The sequence below is a fragment of the Haemaphysalis longicornis genome, unplaced genomic scaffold (assembly GCF_048455015.1).
Source record: "Haemaphysalis longicornis isolate Haplotype H1 unplaced genomic scaffold, Haemaphysalis longicornis Haplotype H1 scaffold_9, whole genome shotgun sequence".
NCBI lineage: Eukaryota > Metazoa > Arthropoda > Arachnida > Ixodida > Ixodidae > Haemaphysalis > Haemaphysalis longicornis.
In genome coordinates this window covers 117,520,874-117,544,706 of record NW_027526460.1, presented here as the reverse complement: position 1 = coordinate 117,544,706, position 23,833 = coordinate 117,520,874, and the positions used below count along the sequence as shown (strand labels likewise).

The 23,833-nt window shown below is 45.7% G+C and overlaps 1 protein-coding gene across 2 annotated transcripts in view; it reads right to left on the bottom strand.

The window, feature by feature from the left end:
* Positions 1-23,561, bottom strand: part of LOC144152165 (uncharacterized) — a 30,567-nt gene extending 7,006 nt beyond the window's left edge. Inside the window, exons 1-2 of one of the 2 annotated variants that reach the window (XM_077683381.1) lie at positions 23,410-23,561; positions 8,501-8,649 (exon numbers count right to left, since the gene is read on the bottom strand). In XM_077683381.1, coding sequence (XP_077539507.1) covers positions 8,501-8,649; positions 23,410-23,490 — 230 coding nt within the window. In that variant the 5' untranslated portion in view covers positions 23,491-23,561. Of the gene's footprint in view, positions 1-8,500; positions 8,650-23,368 lie in introns of both variants that reach the window. The other variant, XM_077683383.1, reaches the window with a different exon arrangement.
* Between the last annotated feature and the right edge of the window lie 272 nt (positions 23,562-23,833).

Sequence of the window (23,833 nt, the reverse complement as noted above, 5' to 3'; positions counted from 1 at the left end):
ATGACAACCACTTACGGAAACAAAAGTGGCAACATGATGAACAGCGTCCGTGTGGCAATGGGCGAAGACTGGATCTGAACAGGTTGCTGCGCTAGCAGTGATAGGCCACAAGCATTACCGAAAACATGGCTAGGCGTGATACTTTCCTTCAGTGCCAAAAAAAGTAGGACGAAAAAGAGCTCACAGTAGAGCCGACCTTAAAACCTGCCGTTGTCAGCGAAAAAACTAATTTCATCAAAAGAAGGGGACGTCGTTGTGCTTGGAAAGTGCGGAAAATTGTCATTTTACAACGTTGAAGCGGAAAGCTCCCGTTAGTCTGGAAAACAAAAATGTGTCGCAAAACACCGGAAACAGGAAACAGGAAACACGAAATATCTCGCAGGCTACAGGAAACAGGATGTCACAGTGTCAAACATATCTAAAAAGAGCAGTAAAGACGAGGCTAAAAGACCACGAAAGAAGACCGATGTACAGTAATGCAGTAGATAAACAACTTTCACAGGTCCGGGGCCCTTTCTCTTTTTTGTTTTTAACGGGCTTTTTAGACATATTTTAACGCTTAAACAACTCATTTTTCAACAAGTGCACATCTGCGATCCTTTAGTCTACTTTATATACTTTGTTTCCGAATATAACGATGAACTATATAGGAGACGCATGGTGTTTCAAAATATCCACGAAAACTTGCACATGTTAAAATTTGTTGCTCAGCCAAAGATGGCCCTCGTGTTATTTTCCAACAAAAAGGAAGCGAGAAAATTTAGTAAAACCCTTAACCTAGCGTGTATACCTTACTGAAAACGCATTGGATTAGGTAATACTGCTTACACAGCAAACATTGGCGATCAACGAGTGCAGGAAACGTATTTATATAATCGGGAAGGTGTATGGTGAAAGTACAGCCAGGGGGATGAAACTCCGCCGTTTTTCTGTCCCGTGACTGCAGCGATCCTAACGTTTGGGGGCTGTACTACATACGAGCATAAATGGACGTTGTTGTTGCATTTTATATTTATTACCACGTTACTTATTAATTACGGAGTTTTTAATATGCAAGTGAACTTAAAAGTTGCAGTTCGAGATTGCGAAAATACGAGCGCCACCCGGAGTGGAAAACAGGAACGGCGCCTTTTTACTTCGCACCGCTGAAAGGGGCGTTTCTTGTCGCGCCAACCGGTATGCTACGATCCACGGTGTTCCCAGGGCTGTTCTTACCACCGTAAAGTTCTTTTCATCAAAACCGACACATGAGTGGATTCGCGCCGTCATCACAGATCGTTCTGTACTGAGTGATGTCAAAATTCTTCAGGCCAGGCCGCATGAAATTCTTTTGGATCCCGGCGGACGAAAGGTACGATCTGCATGCTGCTCGTTTTGCTTTTCTACGCTTGCACGAGATATCAGGATGCGGTTGCAGCAGTAGCTTTATAATTTAAGTGAGCATACACGTGCACTATTTATTTATTACATTGTGATTGTCTTCTTGGACTCTTGAATTATGCAAGAAATGCGCGACAGAGCATCTGGTAATTAATGCAATGTCTACATTAGCTACACACGTCTGTTTAAACGGGTGTTATTGATTTAAGGCGCTTCGATCGTGTGTTTTGCGTTTTAGCACAAGTGAATGCACGGTATGCAGAAAAATGTATATCAGGCAACATATACAATAACTAATGGAACAGTTCGAGCTTATCTGTACTTTTTTTATTATCTTTTGACTGTCGGCGTTTAGTTTGTTTTCGTAGGATGCGTCGTTGTTGTTGTTATTCTTATCCTTAATATTATTGTGATTATTATAAATATCAGTATTATTGTTATCGTTATTGTTACCAGCCTATTTACGTCCACAGCTGGAGGAAGGCATCTCCCATGCACTTTTGGCTCAAAGGGTGGGTCCGTAGGTTCATATCATTTTGTTAGCTCTATGTTAACAAAGTAGTGACTACATAAGTTATTTTATTGCGTTTCAGTTGTGTGTTCTGCATTTTCTCTTCACGTGAATCAACGGAACATAGCATAATGAATTTGTAGCAATAAATATACAAACTAAGCAATTACTGTGTATGTTTGTAATACCATCGTAACTACAATTCCGCCGCTTATAATTGATAATTTACGCTTCAGTTCCGTGCTTCGAATTTCAGCTTTAATTACAAGAGAGATATATTCACAAGAACGCAGTTACAGCTATAAGCCGATAAACAATTACACAATGAAGGCTTAACTTTTGCTAGTAATTTATTAGAGCTTTTTAAATAAGGTTTTTATAACCGGTTTACTGCCCAGCCCGATAAATACCTAAGGAATACATAGTGCGCGAAAGTATATATGCATAAATAATTGCTCAGCGATTCTGGTGTGGGATGGCTGCTTTTGTCTACAGGAATGTATTTTGGATAAGGAAGAAAGGTGGGTCGTTGCCACCGAACATTATGATCGCACAAGTAGAAACATGTATCCGCGTCTCTTAATAATAAAGGCGGATTTTAATTTAAAATTTGCCTTTACGATTGGTGTTGTCCCAAGTCGTCCTTGTAGCCGAAATCAGTTTAAGAAAGAAATATTCCTAATATACCAGATAACGTTTATTCCGAATACAGATGCCAGTTCTCACTTAAAACCATGTTCGGCTGAAAGCGGCATTAAAGCTGGTATTCATTCTAACCCAAATATACAAACGTGCTTGTTAATGCTCCAGATCTCGCGTTTGGCTCCAGTGTGCGAGAAGGCAGGACCTGGCTCATTTACCACCTCGACAGATCTACAGCAGCTACCGGCTGTGTCCTGCCCATTTCACCAGCAGAGACTACGCGGAAGTTGGACAGACAAGGCACCGGATAGATATCCACTGGCTGGATACCTAGTTATTAGCATGCGGCCATGTGCCGTAGACTTTTGTTTGCAACTAAAAGCGTAAAATATCCTAGTTGTGTTTTTACTGTCAGAATGGTACATTTAGGCAGTATAAATTAAAATAAGTGTGCTCTTTATTCTTCCCTAGATTTTGTGTGCTAATAAACCTAAACAACGTCGTACTTAGAATAAGTGGTGCACAAAGAAGTGGACGCGCAAAACTTCATGCAATCAGAACGCAACAATTGCCCTTTTGATAATGTGGCGGTTGCGCAACAGGAACAAGGTCGTGCGCTGGCCATCTGAATATCTCGCTCAATTTCCTTGCATGTGCGTCCCAATTGAATTTCGCGCTAAATTGCCCCACCTCCCCCCGCTTTGCTTTTAAGTCCTCATCATGATGGCGTCTCCCACTGCACGTCTGCAACGCGTTGCCATGTTTTTAGCACCGCCCCCAAACACCAGGGGTTTGTCCGGCGCTGCGAGCTAATATCGCGTCCCATGCAAGGTATAGGAAGTTTCACTCCCCTGGTGCAGCAAAGCTATTCTTTGAATAACAGATAAGGCGTTTCAAATAAGCGCATGTGTCGGGCAAGCAGACAGTAAAACCGTTTTTTATTACCCAAGTTGTTAAGGCCTACGTAAAGCGAAAATTACACATCTTAGTTTCAAGCCGAAATGGATATGCCTAAATAGAAAGTATTTAAGAGAGACCCGTCAATAGGTTCGTACGTCGTCTCAATAACGGCACTAAGAAAGATGATACGTAGGGTCAAAAAAAGTGAAAAATTTGGTTGACGATTACTACTATTCCAAATGTGAAATTTCAGCGGAGCGCCACCTGCAGTGTCCTCCGTTGATGGCGCATAGCTGCTGCTCCGGCGCCTCGCACATCTGGATTCTGGCTTCGGTGGCTCGGAGCCTCTGTCCGGGCAGAACATCCTTCATTGAAGGACGTGATCGCGTTATCAGCGAATGCACGACGGCACGTGCTACTCTGACGTTGTGTGGTAACGCGACACCGCCGCTGACAAACTCTTGCGCGGCGCCCCCGACATACCACCTTCCCCCTCACTGTTTCGCCATAGTTTCCTAATCCTCTTACCGGCTCGCTCTTTCTTCGGTTTTCTCGATTACAAGGATGTCGACGGCGAGGGACGACGCTACACCACAGGAGCAGCCGCTTAAAAGCTGCGCTCTAAAATCAGGGCTTTCTACAGAGTTGCAGAGAGCTCACTTTTCAGCACAGGTATTCTGATATTAGGAGTTAATAACTATAGCTATATTGAGCAAACTTTCAGTATCTAGACAAATCGAACAACTGAGGAGTACGAATAACAAAGGGGATGGCTGGTTACAAAGACCAAGCGACAGGTGTCTAGAAAAAGAATCGTATGAAATCACTGCGTACTTCCGGTAATGAAATATGGGCAAAACGTTGGGCAGTATCAAATTAAGCTGAAAGAAACTTGCGGAAGCCATATAATTCAGTTGAAGGTACATGAAAGAAGTTGCGAATTCAGATATATAGAAGCATCACTATGGGCCTTTTTTTCTCCCTGGGAGAAAATACAGAAGACCTAATACTCATAATTTCAAGGTACCACAAGAAATCACCGATGGCCGAAATCGATTGGTATGTTTCTAGAGACGCGCATCTATTGCGTAGGTGCAAAATAGGGATGTTAAAAGGAAAGTTTTTTTGTTATTTACGTAACAAACGCGTGAAGGGCATCCAACATCAAACCAATTATAAGGGTTGTCAGTCCTTTTGTATACTAGGTGATAGTCACAAATGGATACTTAGGGGCGAGGACATAGTACACAAGTCAGCAAGGAAATTATATCTCTAAAATCGAATGCGAACCATGGATTTCAATAAAACCGGGACAGACGCTGCGGCAAGTTTATGCGAGTGGATTCGTTCGGCGGAGGGCATATTTATATGAGTGTGGCGATGCCCGGAACAACGATAGCCTAACTTAGCAGCACTAACCGAAATCGCAAGTCAACTAAGGTGCCTTTCTTTTTAATGGCTCTTTACTTTACTGCTATAGCAATGACCATTTTACATAAATTAGAGCAGGGAAGTGAAGAAACGCTTAAGTTCCATCTTTTCGTCTTTAATTTATCACACACTTTTCATCTGTGAAAATGCGGCCTGATAAACGCACAAAGAGCTTGTAGCGCCCTCTGGTTAACGCTCTTAGCCAGCGCCAAGGCGCCGGCTAGAAAAGACGAGAATAAAGAGACGAGCGGCGCGTGCTTGGTGCACCAGCACGGCACGGGCAGTTCTATTCCGAAAGCCTCCCACGCTGGTACTTTCTCTCTTGCGCTGCGCTGCGACCCCGGGTTCCCTTCGTCTACAACTTGTGCCTCATCCGTTCGTGCCTGGATCACTGTGGTGTGACATGTCAGCGGCGGCGCCTCGACCCTTCGTTCCGGCTGCCTTTCGTCGTGCTGTGTTTCACTCGCTCCACGACATCTACATCTACCACCCCAGCATCCGAGCCACGCAGCGCCTCATCACACAGCGGTACGTCTGGCCGAGCATCAACGCTGATGTCCGCCAGTGGGCCCGTTCGTGCCTCGCTTGTCAGACAGCCAAGGTGACCCGCCACACGAAGACCCCAACGCAGCCTTTTTTGCCACCTAGCTGTCGCTTTGACCCCGTCCATCTTGATTTGGTCGGACCATTTCCTCCCTCCCGTGACTGCCGGTACATTCTCACAATGATTGACCGCTTCACCCGTTGGCCCGAAGCCGTACCAATTCCGGACATCACGGCAGAAACGGTCGCCAAAGCCTTCGTTTCGACATGGGTTTGCCGTTTCGGCTGCCCCGGCATTGTTACCACGGATCGAGGCAGGCAGTTTGAATGCACCCTGTTCACTTCCCTCAGCCGCTTGCTTGGCACTAAACACTGCCGCACCACAGCATACCATCCCTGTGCCAACGGCATCGTTGAGCGCCTCCATCGCCAGCTAAAAAGTGCTCTCACTGCGCGCTTGGATAGAGAGCTCTGGGTTGATTACCTGCCTGTAGTGCTTCTTGGCCTCCGTGCCGTCTTTCGTCGTGACCTCGGCTGTTCAACTGCTGAACTTGTCTACGGCGCACCCCTGCGGCTTCCTGGCGATTTGTTCGTTCCTACGGCCTCCTCGCCCCAGCCGCTTGAGTACCACCAATGCCTGCAGGACTGCATGCAGCACCTGCGACCGGTCCCACATCGGTCTTCAGACCACCGCATGTTTGTGCATCCCGACCTGGCGTCTTCGACACACGTTTTCCTCTGGCGGGACGCTGTAAAGGCGCCTCTTACACCCTCCTACGATGAGGCGTACCGTGTCCTTAACAAGACCCACAAGTCCGCCACCATCCTCTTGAATGGGCGCGAAGAAGTCGTCTCGTTGGACCGCCTCAAACCGGCCTACCTCGAGACGCCACCCAACGAACTCCGCGCAAACATCGCAGGCCTAAACACTCCACTGCTCGCCCCCAAAACCAACGCCCGCCAGCCTCGCCGTCGCGTCACGTTCGACATTCCCTCTGGGCGGGGGGCCCTGTAGCGCCCTCTGGTTGGCGCTCTTAGCGGGTGCCTTGGCGCCGGCTAGAAAAGACGAGAATAAAGAGACGAGCGGCGCGTGCTTGGTGCGCCAGCACGGCACGGGCAGTTCTATTCCGAAAGCCTGCCACGCTGGTACTTTCTCTCTTGCGCTGCGCTGCGACCCCGCGGTTCCCGACAAGCTCATCTCGGTCATTCTGCCACGTTAAGTTTATTTCTATGGCCAAACACATAAGTTTCAACGAGTATTTATTAAAGTTTGTGAATACTTTTTTCTGGTGCCTTAAATGAATATACGTTTTTGGGGAGGGGTAACAAACTTTAATATCTACGCCACTCTTGTTTAGCACCTAAGTCTTACGCCTTTGTGCAGAATAATGCGGATTCGATCCCGACCTTTGTGGCTGCTTTTCAGATAGAAGTCACACCTAAACCCCTTTTTGTGTTTCTTAGAATGTGAAATAAATCTCGTTTTGACTTTTATAACCACAAAAGCAGTGCGTCCTTCTTTTTCTGCTACTGCGACCACTGAACTTCTCCTCACTGAACGTACACTCTGAAACGATTTTAGTGATGGTAGTAACGTGTCGCCGCTTTCGGTTATTTTTTGTTTAAAAAATACCTGACTGCAGAATATAAAAAATCAGAGTACGGCTTGTCTACTGAAATGATGTTGAGATAATATAGGAATTATTACAACTTTACAATGACCAATGTGTGCAATTATTGAATATGTACACCCCTGCATCCTCAATAGAATGCGAAAGATTTTGAAAATGGCTATGTAGAATAAGCAAGAAAACGAGCTCTCCGACAAAGTCAGCTGGCAATATTTCTCCGCAGCTGTTCCGATCAGTAGAACCACTGTTTAGTGTCACTCGACTACATGTTATCTGGTCTTTGGTGTGTTTGTCCTTGGAGCCCACTAGGGATATATCGTACGGTGCCTGCAAGCACTCAAACGAAGGGCGCGAAAGTGGGCCTTTGATTTGCAAATCTTGCGGCCAAAATGACCGGCGTAACGTGCTAGATGGCTTTTTGTCCCAGGATAACAGTGACCCATAGAAGACGCTTACTGGTGTGTCTTTATTTAGCACTCTACTGTCGCAGCGCGTCCATGGCACAAATTTGCGTCATCAAAAAATAATATTTTTTTTTAGTTTTATAGAATTTTATTTCAGAATTCTTCTACACAAAATGATCGCATAAGAACATTTATCTAACCTTGATCATTGTTTGTCATGTCCATTTGTGTAGGTTAGTTCAAAGATCTAAGCTACACAGAATCTGTCTTAAGTTTGGGTGGTGCAAATATAAGGTCAAATTTACCTAAGACACAGGAGAGTGTTATGCCTGTACAAACGCGTTTTGTTGACGCTCCTAAGACATGTTATGAAAAAACAGAGTGCGGGCTACATTGTTACTCTTAAGCTGGCATTGTAACGAATCATGGTAGGTTCATTTATTCTGGCTGAAATATGCTATTGAACACAATTTAAGAGCAGGGAAACATTTGGGTAGAATTTATCTGTGCGGACGGATGGCGTGATGCGATCAGCAATCTTCTGGTTGAGTGACACGTTTTAGCGTATATAGGGAAATCACTTAATCCCCTTCTTCTTCCATCTTTCCGCTTTTCCAAACCACTGTGGCACTCTGACTCCGCCCTCAATGGTGTCTTGTACAAATCACCCCTTAAGCGCGTTTTTAGAGCCGGTTTAAAGACATATGACACATTTTTTGGGGAAGTCGCCCTAAAAGTGATCCCTCATTTACAGAAAAACTGGACCACGCCACTAATATGCCCACCGGAATACAGCTGTGCTGGACTACACCGGAATACAGCTGGTCAGAGCCACTGAATAACGTTTTTCACTGTGGGAATGTGTGGGAATGCTGCTTGGAAAATGTTGCAATACAGGCAAAAATATTTCTAGGACCACGAACAAGTTGTAGCCAGAGTTAGATTCATTTTGACTTCGTTTTTACCGCACTCCAAACCTGGCGCAATGTATAAAACACATTATATGCGAAATTTGCAAGCAAGCTTCGATATAAAATAGAATACAAGTCTGGGCTTACCCTCCATTTTTCATGTGCCACGTGTAGGCAGCTGTGCCTTTTGCTGAGTCATACTGCGTTAGTTCCGCAACCACGCAGTGAAGATCCGCGTCACCCAAGGTGGCAGTAACTGCATATATGGCTGTCGTGTTCGGAAACTTCTCTATGGTCTGCGAAAACAGAAATGCATGCACAGAAACTGCTTAGCTCCCTCTGAACGGGTACGCTCATTCCCAAGATTCTAACCCATGCTATAAGAGTACGACCGAATGTCAACAAAAGACGGAGCATGGAAGCTTCTAAAGTGTGACACTTAGATTACAGCTTGTTCGTTGACCGGCCGTGGTGGCTCAGTGGCTGCTAAACACCAGGACGATGGTTGGATTAGCGGCTGCGGCGGCCGCTTTTCTGATTGAGGCGAAAAGCAAAATCGCCCTTGTGTACGAGATTTCGGTGCTCGTTAAAGATCCCCTGATGTTCAATATTATTCCGGAACCCCCCACTACGGCGCGCCTCATCGCCTGCGGTACATCGGCGCGTTAAACCCTACAATCAATCAATCAATCAATCAATCAATCAATCAATCAATCAATCAATCAATCAATCAATCAATCAATCAATCAATCAATCAATCAATCAATCAATGAATCAATCAATCAATCAATCAATCAATCAATCAATCAACTTGTTCGTTGCTAGACCCATGCGTGTGCATTGTCTAGGCTTCGGCAATCGCCCAGATGCGAGGATTTCAACCTAAAATTTATTATTCACACTTTCTTCGGAGCCATTCTGAGTAAAGTCACATGTGTTTCATTATATTGTGGTGCTAGATATTCGGGACAGGCCGTGTTGCCTAATTGTATTTATTAGAAAGCATTAAATTACCCATTGCGAATAAAACCCCCATCTTGTGCCCGAAGAAGCAAATTGGCCCTTAATTTTCTCATTGTTAGAAGATTGTGCGAATATAGCATTACAGTTGAAAACAATTTGAAATATTCAAGAATAATTGGGAAACGAACCCATGGCCTCCCTATTACTTGTCGAGAGCACACCCCGACGCAGTTTCACTCCTGGATGGCTAACCACGCAAGTGGGTGGCGTTGTGGCCTTCGACCTTAAAAAAATGGCGCAGCTTGCACGAGTGGTGCAAAGCTGAAGAAACAGCAGAGCTTGGGGTACACCTAGCTTCTCCCCACACCTAGAGTGTATCCCAGGACACAGGGAACATAAAAAGAAAGTCTATTCATGTTTCCTGTATGAAGAGCGGCAGCCTACGTCTGTCACCTTCGAAATTAATGGCCGCCAAAATGCCAGCGCCGACACCCGGGTAAGTCCTAGTTACGTCGCATCCCTGCAACCCACCCTGGGCTTCCACATTTAAATGACTCTGCCCCGGAATTCCGAAGCTAAACCAACCAGAGAAGTCTCGTGGGCAACACAATGGCTTTGTGGGGGCGGGGAGCCCTGTGCGACCGGCGCGCCATGGTTCGGTTGCGCCGAAGGCGACGACGGCGAAGGCGGGAGCTTCTCACGTGGCGCAATCTAACGCGCAAGCCTAAATGACTCCGCGGGCTCCTAACAAAGAACGAGATCACGTGGGCTTTGTGCTCTTGGCTAAAGCCACTGCCACAAGGTCATGTCAGCCACCTCGCAACGGGGGAGTTTTTTTCTTTGTATTTGTTTTTAACACCAATGGAAAAAAGCTCAAGCTTTAACACTCTTGCTGTTAAACGCCTCGACAACCTGTGTACGAAGTTTGGCGTACAATAATTAACTTTGTTTCTCCGTCGTTGGGCACATCGTATAAATACGTCGAAGTTAATAGTGAATATAGGTGTGAGAATAAACCCGTTCAAGTGTATTGACTAGTAGGCTTGACAACCACCATCGTATAAAGCTAATTTAATTAATTCCAACTTTGCTACCGCTACATGACTCCCATCGCTATAAAAAGGGAATTGTGTAAAGACAATGGAAGCTATCTCCAAGTGCAGCTGTGCTTCTCTGCAATTCCTAATGGCTGCGATGACATTTATGGCAAGGCGAAATACCCACATACAAGCTCAGTGGAATTTGCTAGGGATGGGTCACGCTTTCATGACAGGCACTCAGAGGATTTTCGGATTTCTAGTGGCATTCACGTCCATCTAACCACTCGAAAAAGGACTCTTGGACGTTCGTTAGAGATAATAGCTCCGGCATGCATTAATCATTTAAAGCGCTTTTAAGTTTAACGAATGTTTTTGAAGTGACTTGCTGGATTGACAACAATTGGAGAAAGTTGTTGTCACTACTTTCAAGATTAGTCCAGCATAAAGGGACACTTTTTGTGTATCAGTTATAGCTGCAGCAATTAGGCTTGAACGTTTATTTGAACGTATCGCTCCTGTCACGTGATTATAAAGGTCGTGACGTCAAGGCCAGAAGTCACGTCACAAAGATCGTTTCGTCACTTTCTTCTTTTACCTTTCTTCTATGCCCAAAACAAATCACGGCGTGCGCGTTTTCTCTACGTTGGCGTCGGCGTCTGTTTGACGCCCCACTTTCTTCCTCTAAACGTGGGTTCTATCCGCGTGTTACGTTGTCAAGGCCGGTTGTTTAAGCCAAGTGCAGCGTCGATCTCCAAACGTTTCAGTGAGGCGGCCAAACGTTCAGAGCGAGCGAGAGAGAGAGAGAGAGAGCTGTTTTCCTCTTTTTTCTGTCATTTCGTGGTTTCGGGCGTCGGGATCGTGCGTAGCGGTCGATCGTTCCGAGTGCGCGGCTGGGCTTTCGCGCCGGGAAGCTGACGCCCACATGTGGTGGTTATTAACCTTAACTTTACCTGTTCTTGATTCTAGCTTAGAGTACTAGAACAACGAGAACTTTCGCAGCTAATTTGAAACGGTGTGGCTAAGTGTGAAGAAGCTGTGAATAATGTTTCACAGGCTTGAATTTGGCGGTGTTCTAACGACAAATGACGGCATTGAAGCCCAAAACAGGGTACTCAAGGCCCACTATGTCAAAGGTGCGAGTGGAAAGCGGTAACTGACGTCTCTTATAGCAGCCGTTGCTTGTGGCTACCTTCCGGGCAACGAGAAAAGGTTCCATGAGTCGACCATGAGGCAGTCGTTCCTGTACAGACACTAGAGAGTTTTAGAACCGCTGAAAGCCCCAGTTTATCGCGCCCATAGCGTTAGCGGCACGCTAACCGTCGCGTAACGAGGCGCTATCTGTTTGCGATTGCGGTGCGTAAACGTTAAAGCTGTGTTAAGGCTTATTTTGGTTACGCCTCATAGTAATCGTTTCGTGAAACACTGGTTATGCTCGACAAACAGAGTTACGTAAGTTGCAGTGTAGCCTAAGCCAGTTAACAGTGTCGTGTCGTGTTGAATTTGCGCAACAAGCTGCCCATAATCCATCATACAGTGCGGGAAAAGCAGCTAGGGTGTTGCATGCCTTTTCTGTGTTTTCCTCATTATGTGGCTTATTTGAGTGAAGCTTGCGCTTAATAAAGTGGTATCAGGGTTATTGGAACGAGGCAACTTTTCAAATAAACCAAACTTGCATTTTGTTTTCGTGGCTTTTTTAATGTTACATTTACACTAAAATTCTGACACAGATATTCCGAGTGCGTGCTTTTTGTGGAACTGAACTCCATGATCTATACACAACGAAGAGAGGCTTGCCTGATATGTTCACACTCACTTGAGATCAAAAACGTTCCCTCGGCAGGCTTTGTCGACAACTGATAAGTATGTTATTTTGGTGTGTTATTTTCTTTAACTGCTATAACAAATAAGGGTCAGTTGAGAGAAATTAAATTCAGCAAGAAAGTACTGGTTTGCAGTATATGCTTAGCAGTACCTAAATAATAGATATTTGCGTAATGTCCGTGACTTTGTTCAAGTTTATCAGAGTGGCGTTGCCTCCAGATTTGGCATACATGTATGCTATGCATGCTAATGTATTGGAATATACCTGGCTTTGTGCCGTTTGTGTTTCAAAAACCAACTTTTTTATACTGTGTTTTTCTAACTGACCATGCAACAATTTTTGTGGAGGCTTTGTGCAATTCCCGTGAGTTTTAATTGCACAGAGGTGCAGTGTCCTGGCATCTGTACAACAAAGTGCTAGAGGTGCTTGTGTTCTTTGATTTCAATTTTATTACTCCACATTGGATTGTTTACCTGTGTGTATATTAGTTTTGCATTAAGTATGTTATTTGAATTTGAATGTTTGAGCACCGACACATACCTGAGGCCTGCTTTAAAATAAATTGGTGTCTGCTCAACTACGCTGTCTCACAGATATGTAGCATTGCTGAGGTCAGTTAGGTGGCTTATAAGCTACAGCTTAGACAGCCAATACCATTTCAATGCTTCACACTGTTAAGGCAGAATTACAGGTACAAGCAAGAAGTCAGTCACATAAACAATAAACTTCGGGACATTCAAGATATTCAAGATATCTTGCAGGTATCTTGAATACCTGCAAGATATTGCTTTTATTGCACTTTCTGAATGAAAATATCCTTTGGCTTTTCTTGTGTTTCAAGTGTACTTATTGAATCATAATTTACTTTCGCTGTTATTGGCCTTTTGGCACTTGTGCTGATTTTATATTTTATATATTTTGTTATACCAGCAGTTTCTCTAAAGTATGTGGGGAATGCTTGCTGTCATTCTAACTCTGCCTGGTTAATGTAAGGCAGCGATGTACAGCAGCGGCAACGAAACATCCCAACTGTATGCGCCATAATGCAAGCATTATGTCTGGTACAAAGTATGCTTTCAGCAAGGCTTCTTCAGCTGCTGCTGACACACACACACACACAAAAATTTAAAATTTCTCTCAAGCTTTGGTAACTGTTGTGACTAAGTTAGTGCAGTAGAAGTGTGGCGGTTTCACAATAATTTTGTAAAATTGGTTGCGAACTCGGAATACCCTTACTAACACTGTGAAACTATGCAAGTCATTCGTTACTTTGTTTTAGTGGATTCAGCATCTAAATGTCCAACGACACAAAAGGTCCAATAGTGGACAGTCCGTCTCGGTGGACCTTTTGTCTCGTTCGACATTCAGGCTCGATTGAACCTTTCGTCTCGTTTGATCTTTTGTCTCGTTGGACATTCAGGCTCTATTGGACTTTTCCTCTCGGTGGACCTTTTGTCTCGTTGGACATTAAGGCTCTTACTATTAAATGAATGTCTGCAGCACTGTAAAGTTACCTTGAATGCCCTCTACCACAATATAGTTGTGGGAGCTTCTGCATTTTCACATGCAATAACTTTTACACGATACTTTTAAGTGAAATGTACGCCTGGCACCCCTGATTTACGTCATAAAATTTGGGTGTGCCTGCAAAACTATTGACGAAAGCAAGGTTGGTCACGAGTACTTTGGTGAGGGTGCTGAAATAGAGCTCCAGTTTTCTCACTCGGACCTGTTCATTATTCGGGCAAGCTATAAGGGTTTTTTTCGTCGTTTTGTTGGTGTGTACTAGTATCAGCGAAAAAAATAATGTTCCCGACCTTTATGCGCATGGCAGGCACGCGAGCGCTATGCGAACCAGCAAACAGTCATGTGCTTCTCCATCCAAAAAAAGGAGGGTGCTACGACAGTCACCTGACACTGCCCGCGTACGCGCGCAAATGTCCGTCAACTGCTCGCAGCCCGCAAGAAGCGGCCGATGTGGATGAGGGTTGTAAATTCTCAGTTCGGTCTCATCAAGGCGTCAGCTTGGTGTCTCATTTGTAATCCATTATTTCACATATTATTCAGTTATTGAGATAAAATATCGAGCTTTATTATCTTCTCCTCTGGTATTTCGTGCACATTTCGCGCCCTCTTATAAAAATGACGTTATTGCGCTTCACGCTGCCAACAGAGAAATCCTAAATACTAACTTTAAGCCTTGGAATGATCGTGACTTTTCAAATTTGGAAACGTTTCAGAAACCGTCTTCTTTTCATCGATTACCTTTCCTCATCTATCCGCAACACTAGAAATTTGGCGATGCCCTCAGCAGCACAGACTCAGCACCAGGACATACAGGGTGTTACATCGAAAAATGGAACACTTTGAAAAAATGTCCTGAGCGTATCGCTTATCCGTTCGCGCTCAAACATCACAAGGAGGTCGCATTTTGTGGTCCATTTTGTTTGGCACTGGGAACAACAACAGTAGATGCCAGCTTATTCTACAATCGACAATTTTCGACTATGGCAAAATGGCGGTCATTATGAACTGGCAACCTGATCTTGGATCGGTGGTTCCATCTGGAATATGCAAAACGAAACGAGCGATGACGATTTACGGTAGGAAGGAGGCGAGTGAAGTAGCAGACGATCAGAAAAACTCTTTTATAGATAGCTTATAATGGCCACAAATATTTACATAGCAGCTAGTACAAATCATATTACTGTACTCCTGCGGTTCATTGTTGTCGATAGCAGTGATCTGGTTTTAGATAAGCTGTCGTCTGCTGTGTCAGGTTACCCCACGTTCCTAAATGAGGCTTGCAATTCTTTTTTCACGTTTGTTGCTTTTTTCACGTTTTACTTCTAATAATATTCTGTGCGAAAGTGTCTGTGCTTGTGACATGGCGGCATGCGATCGTTGACACCACTAAAAAAGGAATATCATGTTCACCTGCAGTGATTGATATTATGGCGTCATGTCACAAGTACAGAATGTTCGCCGTTCGACTGGCTTGAGAGACAGGTAAGGTGGGCCGTACATAACTTGCCTTACGAGAAGAGCTTAAAGGGGAACTGAGGCAGTTTTCAATCTGCTGAATACACAGAAATTCGGAAGCGTTGACCTTAAACACCTTACCTACGAGGTCTTTTTCTTTTTTTTTTGGTTGAAATAGCGGCGTAATAGGCGAATAATCAAGCGCCATCGCCACGCCCCCGCGACGCGCAGAGCGCAGGGGATGAGGACGGCACGAGGGTGAAAGGGGTCGTGGTGACGTCGTCGTGAGGAGCGATCGGCAGCCGCGGCAAGTGTTCGGCCCCTGCTGCTGCCTTTCTGAGCGTGCCGTCCGCCAGCGTTTGCTTTCCTGGGCCCCGTGCTGTGTTTTGTTTTTATTTAGCAACTAGCAGTTGAAACTTTTTCAGTGCTGCGTTGTACTGCTTCACAATCGTGCCGAGGAAGCGGAGTAACCATGCCGAGGTTCTGCTCGGGATTCGGTTGCAACAGCACCTATGGCCGCGATAAAGTGGTCTTTCACAGCTTCCCGCGGGAGCCGAAACTCGCTGCTCAGTGGGTTGCTACTGTAAAGAGGGAACACTTCAAGCCCACAAAGGCGAGTGTGTTGTGTTCCAGACATTCCCAGACAGGCTGCTTCTAGGCAGTATCAGGGTGACATTCTGTCGAAGTGCAACCTCCAGCACAGCCGTGTTGAGGCACACATTTTTTTAGTTTTCTGGTGGTTGTGGCGCACCTGGGGTACCTTTGTCTCTCTCCAACCTCCCGTATCTCGTGGCAACAGCAGCAATCTTCTTCGTCGATCATTGTAACGCAGTGCGCGCATGAGCACCTGTTATGAAAACGTGCTTATCGTGATATGAGTGCCTCAGAAGGGATCACTACTGGCTAAAGCGTTTCAATATAGCTCATGCTGAACTAAGTGACGACGCCACTGCAGTTACAAAAGCCCCAACGGCGGGATATCGGCTCTAAAATCTGGAACAGCAGTGGTGACGTCGCAAAAAACAGCTGTGAGGAGCGGCTTTCTCTAATCAAAATTGGAGTATCGTGTGCCGCTGCACGACGGAAGCCGTTCGTGCGTACTGGCGTGTGCGCTGCTTGTACTGTATGTACTCCTCAACTTCTTGTTGGATCACGGACAAAGAAAAAAGAGCTGTGCGCTGGTGTCGCGGCAGCAATAATATGGATGTTATGGATGAACCCCCGGCGAAAAGACCTCTGTAGCACTTAAAATTTGCATATAAATTAGTGCGTACGTCAGCAGAAATTTTACCTCTTCTAATAAAGAAGGCCTTACTTTCCAGTTCCACCATGGTATTGCATTATCGAGAAACACGGTGCAAGAAAAGGGAAGTTAATTGTTGTGGCTCAAGACGCCACTCGCTGTTTCGAAGGAAATTTTCCATTGCAAAGGTAGTTGCTTCTCAAAATCAGCACCGAAAATGATTCACAAATCGCATACGCAAACCATACCCCCTAAAAAACCGCTCAAAAAAAAAACTGACTTCGCCGGGAATTGAACCCGCGAAGTTGAGCGCACGGGCGCGACGCGCGAAAGCACTGCGCCACCGCACAGACGCTAACGCATTGCAAAATAGCCTGGGTAATAGATGGAGGCTCATCCTTCCGTGTCATACGTCGGTGTTTACTAGCTGGTTTACATAATTCCTGGCTGGTAAACTGCAATTTCTTAAATAACGCTTGCACAGCAAGGTTCCCCGAAGCCCCCACAGTAGCTTATTGCCATCAACTCCACTACTTCGCGAAAACGCTCGCAAAAATGTGTGCGCGGCTGCGACTGCGATTTCCCACTGCGGGGATAGTGCTTGCCGTACTTTGGTTTTACGGTTCACGTTAAAAACCTTTGCCCATATTGATTCCTTATTACCCAAATTACCCTACGTAACTCTTCTTCTGCACGAAACTGACCTTAAATTTTCTACAGACGAGCCGATCGCACACGCATTTACAGCTTGCAGCTCCGGGGTAGCGGCGTCGCCGAAGAGCACACCCGAAGCGTCGAAAGCCAAAATACGGATTGCATTAGCGCTAGTGTTGAGTTGCATGGGCTTCGTGGACCTTACTGAGTTTATTACACTCCAGAAACTATCAAAATAGAGCCGCATTCATTGCGGCACGGATGTTGTCGGGGAGCAGTTTTCGCTTCTCGGTCGATTCCCGACGACGCGTCGGGCGACCGGTCGGGTTACCGATTTTGTTGGCTTCTTCGGTCGGCGAGTCAGTCACACTACGGCGACTTTCCATCGGCCGACGTGTTTGTGTCGCCGTCGGCGTAGTGTGACAGCGCGGTCGGGCAACACGGCAGTTGGCCGATGTTTTGGCGACTCGGCGGTTGAACAGGCGGGTGAACGTTGCCGGATAGGACACGTATTCCTCAGAAGTGTTGTTATCGTCGCCGGCACTTGTCGCCGTCGCCGCTCGTGCACGGGCGAGAGGCTTGAACAGTACGGGTGTACGATAAACTCACTACTCGGACTGGCCATCGTGGGATCAATTAAACAAATGCAAATACAGCGTTTTCTACCGCGACGACCCGCTGGGAACGCGTTTCGTGCTCCGCCTCCTCCGAGGGTCCTCACGATGACGTCACGAAGACTTGACCAATCACGAACGGCGGTGAGGTTCGCCAAATGCCCCTAGGAACCCGTTGTTCATTGTTGCCAAAATTAAGCGCTTTGTAATAGTTTATGCCAAGTTTTGACTTGATTTTCGAGTTCGCCGTGTGAAAAATAATAAAATGGGAGCGAAAGCTCTTTTTTTGTAAAAAGTGCTTCAGTATCCCTTTAAGTCGGATGATGTCTGGTTCCTTCACTCGTGCCCGTTTGTGATTTGATGCGGTGAATGAATTTGGTTTGCTGAGTCATGGTGCGTTGAAGTTGTAGTATTGCATGGGAGCCTGATCCGTCCTGTAGGATGGTGAGTCTAGGTAGGTTCAAAGGCCAACTGCACTCAAAATTTCAACCTCCTGAAAATGTTATTTCCGCAAATTCAGCCTAAAAGTCTGCATGCTTGCTTTGGCAAAGAGGACTCAAAGTTGGTCTTCTGGGGGAATACTTGACTTTGCCCCAACCATTACACCCTTTAGGGACCAAATGTGAGCGGACGAACAGTTAATCTGCCACCCGGTTTGTCAGTTTCCATACTCCCCAGGGATGGACAACAATACTTCAAACAAAGGAGTGAACAAAAGAGAGCGCCAGCTGCCGATGCTGCTCGAATGCAATTTATTCTGATTGCGGGTGAGATGATTTTGTGTCAACATTATTTCTACTCAACCATTAATGAGTGCTCCAGCTAACTCGAGAACATAGCCCATACGTTGGTAATAGAATCAATTGAGAAGGAGTTCGTTTTTCTAGCTTAAGAGTAATTGCCGAATTTTTGTGATTTCCGGGCCAGTCTTCACCCGCTATTATTCATATTGCCACGGCTGGTAATGAGTTTGAACTTTAATCCCATGCCCTGGGCAGGCATTAACCAACTGCGCTTGTTTCTCACCTACCCAACTTGGGGGATAGCAACTGATAACTTGTGGTTCGATACCCGACGGTACAATACCGGACGTTGGGATGTGGAGTACCGACCAGGCGATCTAGTATGGGTACGGACACCCGTTCACCGTCGCCGGCTTTAGGAGAAGCCACTGCGGCGTTACTTCGGGCCTTACAAGGTTTTGTCCCGTCTATTGAACGTTACCTACGTCGAGGTTCCAGAAGGAAACGCGTTTTGCTCTCCAAGGCGACAACCGCCTCCAGAAGATGTACATGTCGTCCGCCTAGAAACCGTATCACGGCCGGTGACAAGGCAATGACTGTTCGTGCGCGTGTACATCCCCGCTGCATGCTGACGTTGTAACCAAGTGGTTATGATTATCCTATCGTTTTTCAACGAGTGGCATCGGGTCAATGCCATCAAGGAAGGTAAGCAATGCCTCGGTGGGTAAATAATTCGAACTTTAACGCCATGCCCTGAGGAGCCATGAACTAACCCCTCGTTTCTCCATATACCCAAGTTAGGGGATAGCAACTGGTAACTTGTGGAAACAAAGACAACGAAAAAAGGAAACCGGAGAAGAGCTCGAGAGTTCAGCCAAGGCTAGACGTTCGCAGCTCGCTTCTGGGTACAAGTTAGCCTGTGTAAATAAACAATTCTGCTAGTAGTTTCGTTTACCGCGACAATATGATGATACCCTGTGCCACGAACAAACAGATTAGTCTTATAGATTTCCATAATCACAATCACACTTTATTGTTTGTTTTGTGGTAGAACGTTTTTTAGTATGTTGACGAAAGCCATCCGGTACGCCACAAGTGCATGTGCAACGCTTTATTAAAACTTGTTGCTGGGCTAGTTGGTTCATGATCATAACAACTGGGATTAGCGCTTTAAAGAACAGGACACACGTAAGAGAAAATGGACAGGACTGGCGCTAACGCTTTATATTGACGCAGAGCTGAGGCCTGTACACGACTACGCGCACTGCCGCAACGCTCATTTTATTAGCGTAGTGTAACATTTGGCGCAACGCACTTGAACCTACCGCTATCGGCTTAATCCTCACAAAAAATGCGTGTATTAATTTAAACAGTTGGGCCTTAGTATTATTGGAAAATTCTTCTCAGTGGACCTTTCATCTCGTTGGACATTTGCGCTCGATTGGACCTTCAGACACGGTAGATCTTTCGTCTCGTTGGACATTCAGACTCGGTGGATCTTTCGTCTCGTTCGACACTCAGGCTCGATTGGACCTTCAGACTCTGTAGACGTTTCGTCTCGTTGGACATTCAGGCTCGATTGGACCTTCAGACTCGGTGGATCTTTCGTCTCGTTGGACATTAGGCTTGATTGGACCTGTCTTCTTGTTGGATATTAAGGCTCAATTGGACATTACGTCTCGCCGATCACGTGACGAATTGGACCTTTCGACGCGTTGGACATTAAAGCCAGAAGCGGTATTTGTGTAGCTTGAAAAAAAATCAAGGAAACAAAGAGCAGAATGCACATTTGGTTGACACTTCAATGACCACAGGAGGATATATATTAAAAATCGGGGGTAAGTGGGAGAGGGTTTAAGCGCAGGTTGCTCAGATAACATGCCTGATTTGTAGAAGCCCTAAAACGGCACTTGTGGAGTGGTTTTTAGTCCAATATAATTGCTGGCTTTTTGTAAATCTGAAATTGTCGTTCCTAAAGCTAAGTTCCTAAGTTTTGTCGTTCCTAAACCTAAGTTTTTTCGTTCTTAAAGCTGACTTACGACGTCCTAGTAACTTGGCAGAAGTCCCGTCTTCATTCTAGAATAGAATAAGTGCATGGGTAAGGGATAAAGAAAACAAGCGTCCTGCTGTCACCATGGTCTTCGTACCCTTTTATTCACTCCCGCCTCTGCCATCTTTTGTCCACGCAACGCGCAGAATGTTACGCGGGTAGAAGCTTCGTTGAGCGAAACAGCCTCGGGCGCTAACGGAAAGCCAAAGCGATCGTAACTGACCAGCGCAACCGCGCGTTGCTTGCAGCGGCTGCCTGCAACAATCACTGCCTATGCAAGCAACGCACTTTACCGCCGAGTGCGCCGACATGAAGAGCGACAGCACAGAGTAATCGGTACTAATTACACAACACACCCTCCACTCGACCACACCTTGTTTGCGCATTCACCGCAAAAGGCGATTGTGGTAAGTACGTCGAGCTCTACGCTCAGATGCAAGCAATCGAACCTCACTGTATTCGCCACATCAAAGCACAGCGTTTCTCGTGTGGCGATCTCTGGCATGTTGTTGCATGTCATTGATGATTGCAACGTGACTTGTAGAATAGGTAGTGCAGCACTAGTGGTGGCAAACTTCCTCCTCTATTCTTCACGAGACGGATTGGTGTCGTCGTGGTCGCCGTTTCTTCGACGAGGGCTCAGCACGCCGGCTACACCCGTGAGCTCCCAGCACGGCTCACAACGCGAAGTAGAGCCTTTGCAGATCGACGCTGCACTTGGTTTAAATAAGCGGCCTTGACAACGTAACACGCGGATAGCACGGACGTTTAGAGGAAGAAAATGGGGCGTCAAACAAACGCCGACGCCAACTTAGAGAAAACGCGCACGGCACGATTTGTTTTGGGAAAAACAAGAAAGCGACGGAACGATCTTTGTCACGTGATTTCCGGTCTTGACGTCACATTTATGATCACGTGACAGGAGCGAGAGGGGATGTCATAGCGATCGGGTGTGAAATGAGGCTCACCCTCGCATCGGTAGGGAGAGAGTAGGGAGCCAGCCACCGGTGACTACTTAGGGTCGATTTCTTTGCGCAAACCACAGAATTTGCGTGGCAACGGCGCGGCGATTGCGCTGGCTTTATCGGACAAGTGCCCCTTGACGTCCGCGCTAACACTACAGAATCACAGCTCCGCTCTTCCAGCAGATTTCGCACTGGGTGGAACTGCGTTCAAGATTTTGTTTCTTTCATGCCTTTTGCCCCTTCACACTACTGGGCATTGAAAAGCCAAAAGCTTGTGATTGGAGTATAAAAACATTGGAAAAAAAGTCATTTGTATGAATGACATGACATACGAGCAACATAAGCTTTGCGGGAGTAGGTACCCACAAATATTGTCACCTATTTTTAAACCCTGCAGATACGCAAAACCGCGGCCAATGTAGCCTGGACATAAATGATGGTGGTAGCCCAAAACAACTTTTTACTTCGTTACTTTCGATGTTGCCTGCGCCAACCCTGCCTGCTGTAATTTCGGGGGTTGGCTGATCCGGAATAATTAATGACAGCACATTAATTAAAGGCAATGGTGACAGCCCACTGTCTCCGTCTAAAAGTAAACTGCCCCGCCGCAAATCAATAGATACATAACTGCAAGTGATAACGCGACATCTTGAATTCACGTGTATTTATTTATTTACAACATAAAATTGTGGTTTGCGCATATTACGGTTATGGGAGATAATTCCTAGTGTAAAGTGTTTTGGACCTGCACGAGATGCTTGGCAACCTCAACGGTTGCCATTCAATCCCACTCGCGGTATAGAAGAACCGTTAAATTAAAAACCGCCCTAGACACGTGGGGTCGCTTTGGGTATGACAAAAAACAGCCCTTGAAACCTGTTAAATGTGGTTTCATTAGGCGTTTGACATAGTTTTGAAGGCAATACCACAATTAAATGATGAATATTTTCCTTTGTACATATCCTGTTTATATGTCCGAGGTCTACGAGGCTACAATTGCTATGCGACAACCCAGAACCAACCCATTGCAACATATCCGCCATCTTGGTCGCTGGGCAGGCTCTCCTTCCATGCGTTTACAATTCTGCAGGTCCTTAACCCTCATCTTGGCCGTTACACTAAGTGCCGGAGGCTAAACTAGACCTCTGAGCATAAACAAGTAAGGGTCATTCCCGGTGAAGGCGAAAGCAGTATTGTTAAAATGAGCACCACTACGAGCTTTTTTCAAATGAACATGTGGAGATCGCCTCACAAACTACTTGGTAGAATGGCCGTTAGTTTTTTGCAAAAGCCGTTATCATTTTTGGATTTTACCACATCGTAGGAGTGTCAGGAATTTGGTTACTCATGTTGACGTGGCAGCTCAATGGAAAATATGTGAATCAATCGATTATTGCTAGCGAATATTGCTAGCCCTGTACTAGGCCTGAAGGTGAAGTTGCCTTTCATTTCATTCAAGTCACGCGAAACCACATCACAGAGACTGTAGTTACAACGTAATGTTGTGGTTTACCATAGTATATATGAAACCGCCCCGCACACTTCGAAAAACTTCGGGGAAAAGAGGCGGTCAATACAAGTACCTTGGTAGGATGTCTTAAACATCGCAGCAAATGGGTGTTTTACGTGCCGTTTTGCACTGGCACATAATGCACGGCGAACGAAATATTTTCGTTGCCAAGGGTCTTTTCTGCTCTATGGAACAAATACCATCATGTGGGACTTATGGTAGACAATGATATAAATTTTTGGCTATAATGATAGCCTATTCTTATGCACATCAGGTATAAAACATTTAGAGATAATGACGGGACCTACAGGAATTACCAGCATGCGCAATGGCGCACAACTGGTTTCCACGACATAACTTTTTGAGCACGCCCAACTTTGCGGATTATGCAAAAAACCACCAGGTGCACAAATGTTTGAAAGGACATACCAATAAATGATTCAGTACAGAAATCAGAAGAGTGCATGTACCTCCATTACATCGGCGTATTGACATATTCGCAGCAACCCAAGCAGCAGATCAATGAGGTAGACTCCAGAACAGAATGCCATCTCTATTGTCTTACTGCTGAGCTGTTCCCTACTGTAAACCAAAAGAGGCCTGATTACCGATGCTTTACCTGCTTGTTTTATACGGCAGTGAGAACCGGACCGTTCACCTCCGTTGGGTTAAACACGTGCAGTGGCCAGACATACATTTAGGGCTGGAAGGACGCACCTGTTGTTTTTCATTACCGTATGTCCACAGCACAATCGGCTGCAAACAAAAGAAAAATAATTGGAATTGCTTCGTTTTAAAATACGTTTGACAACTACGTTTTGTATGTAGGGACAGCACGACATACCTTAGAAAATTCTACACGTGCCAGGTCAATGAAACAATAGTAATAATTAA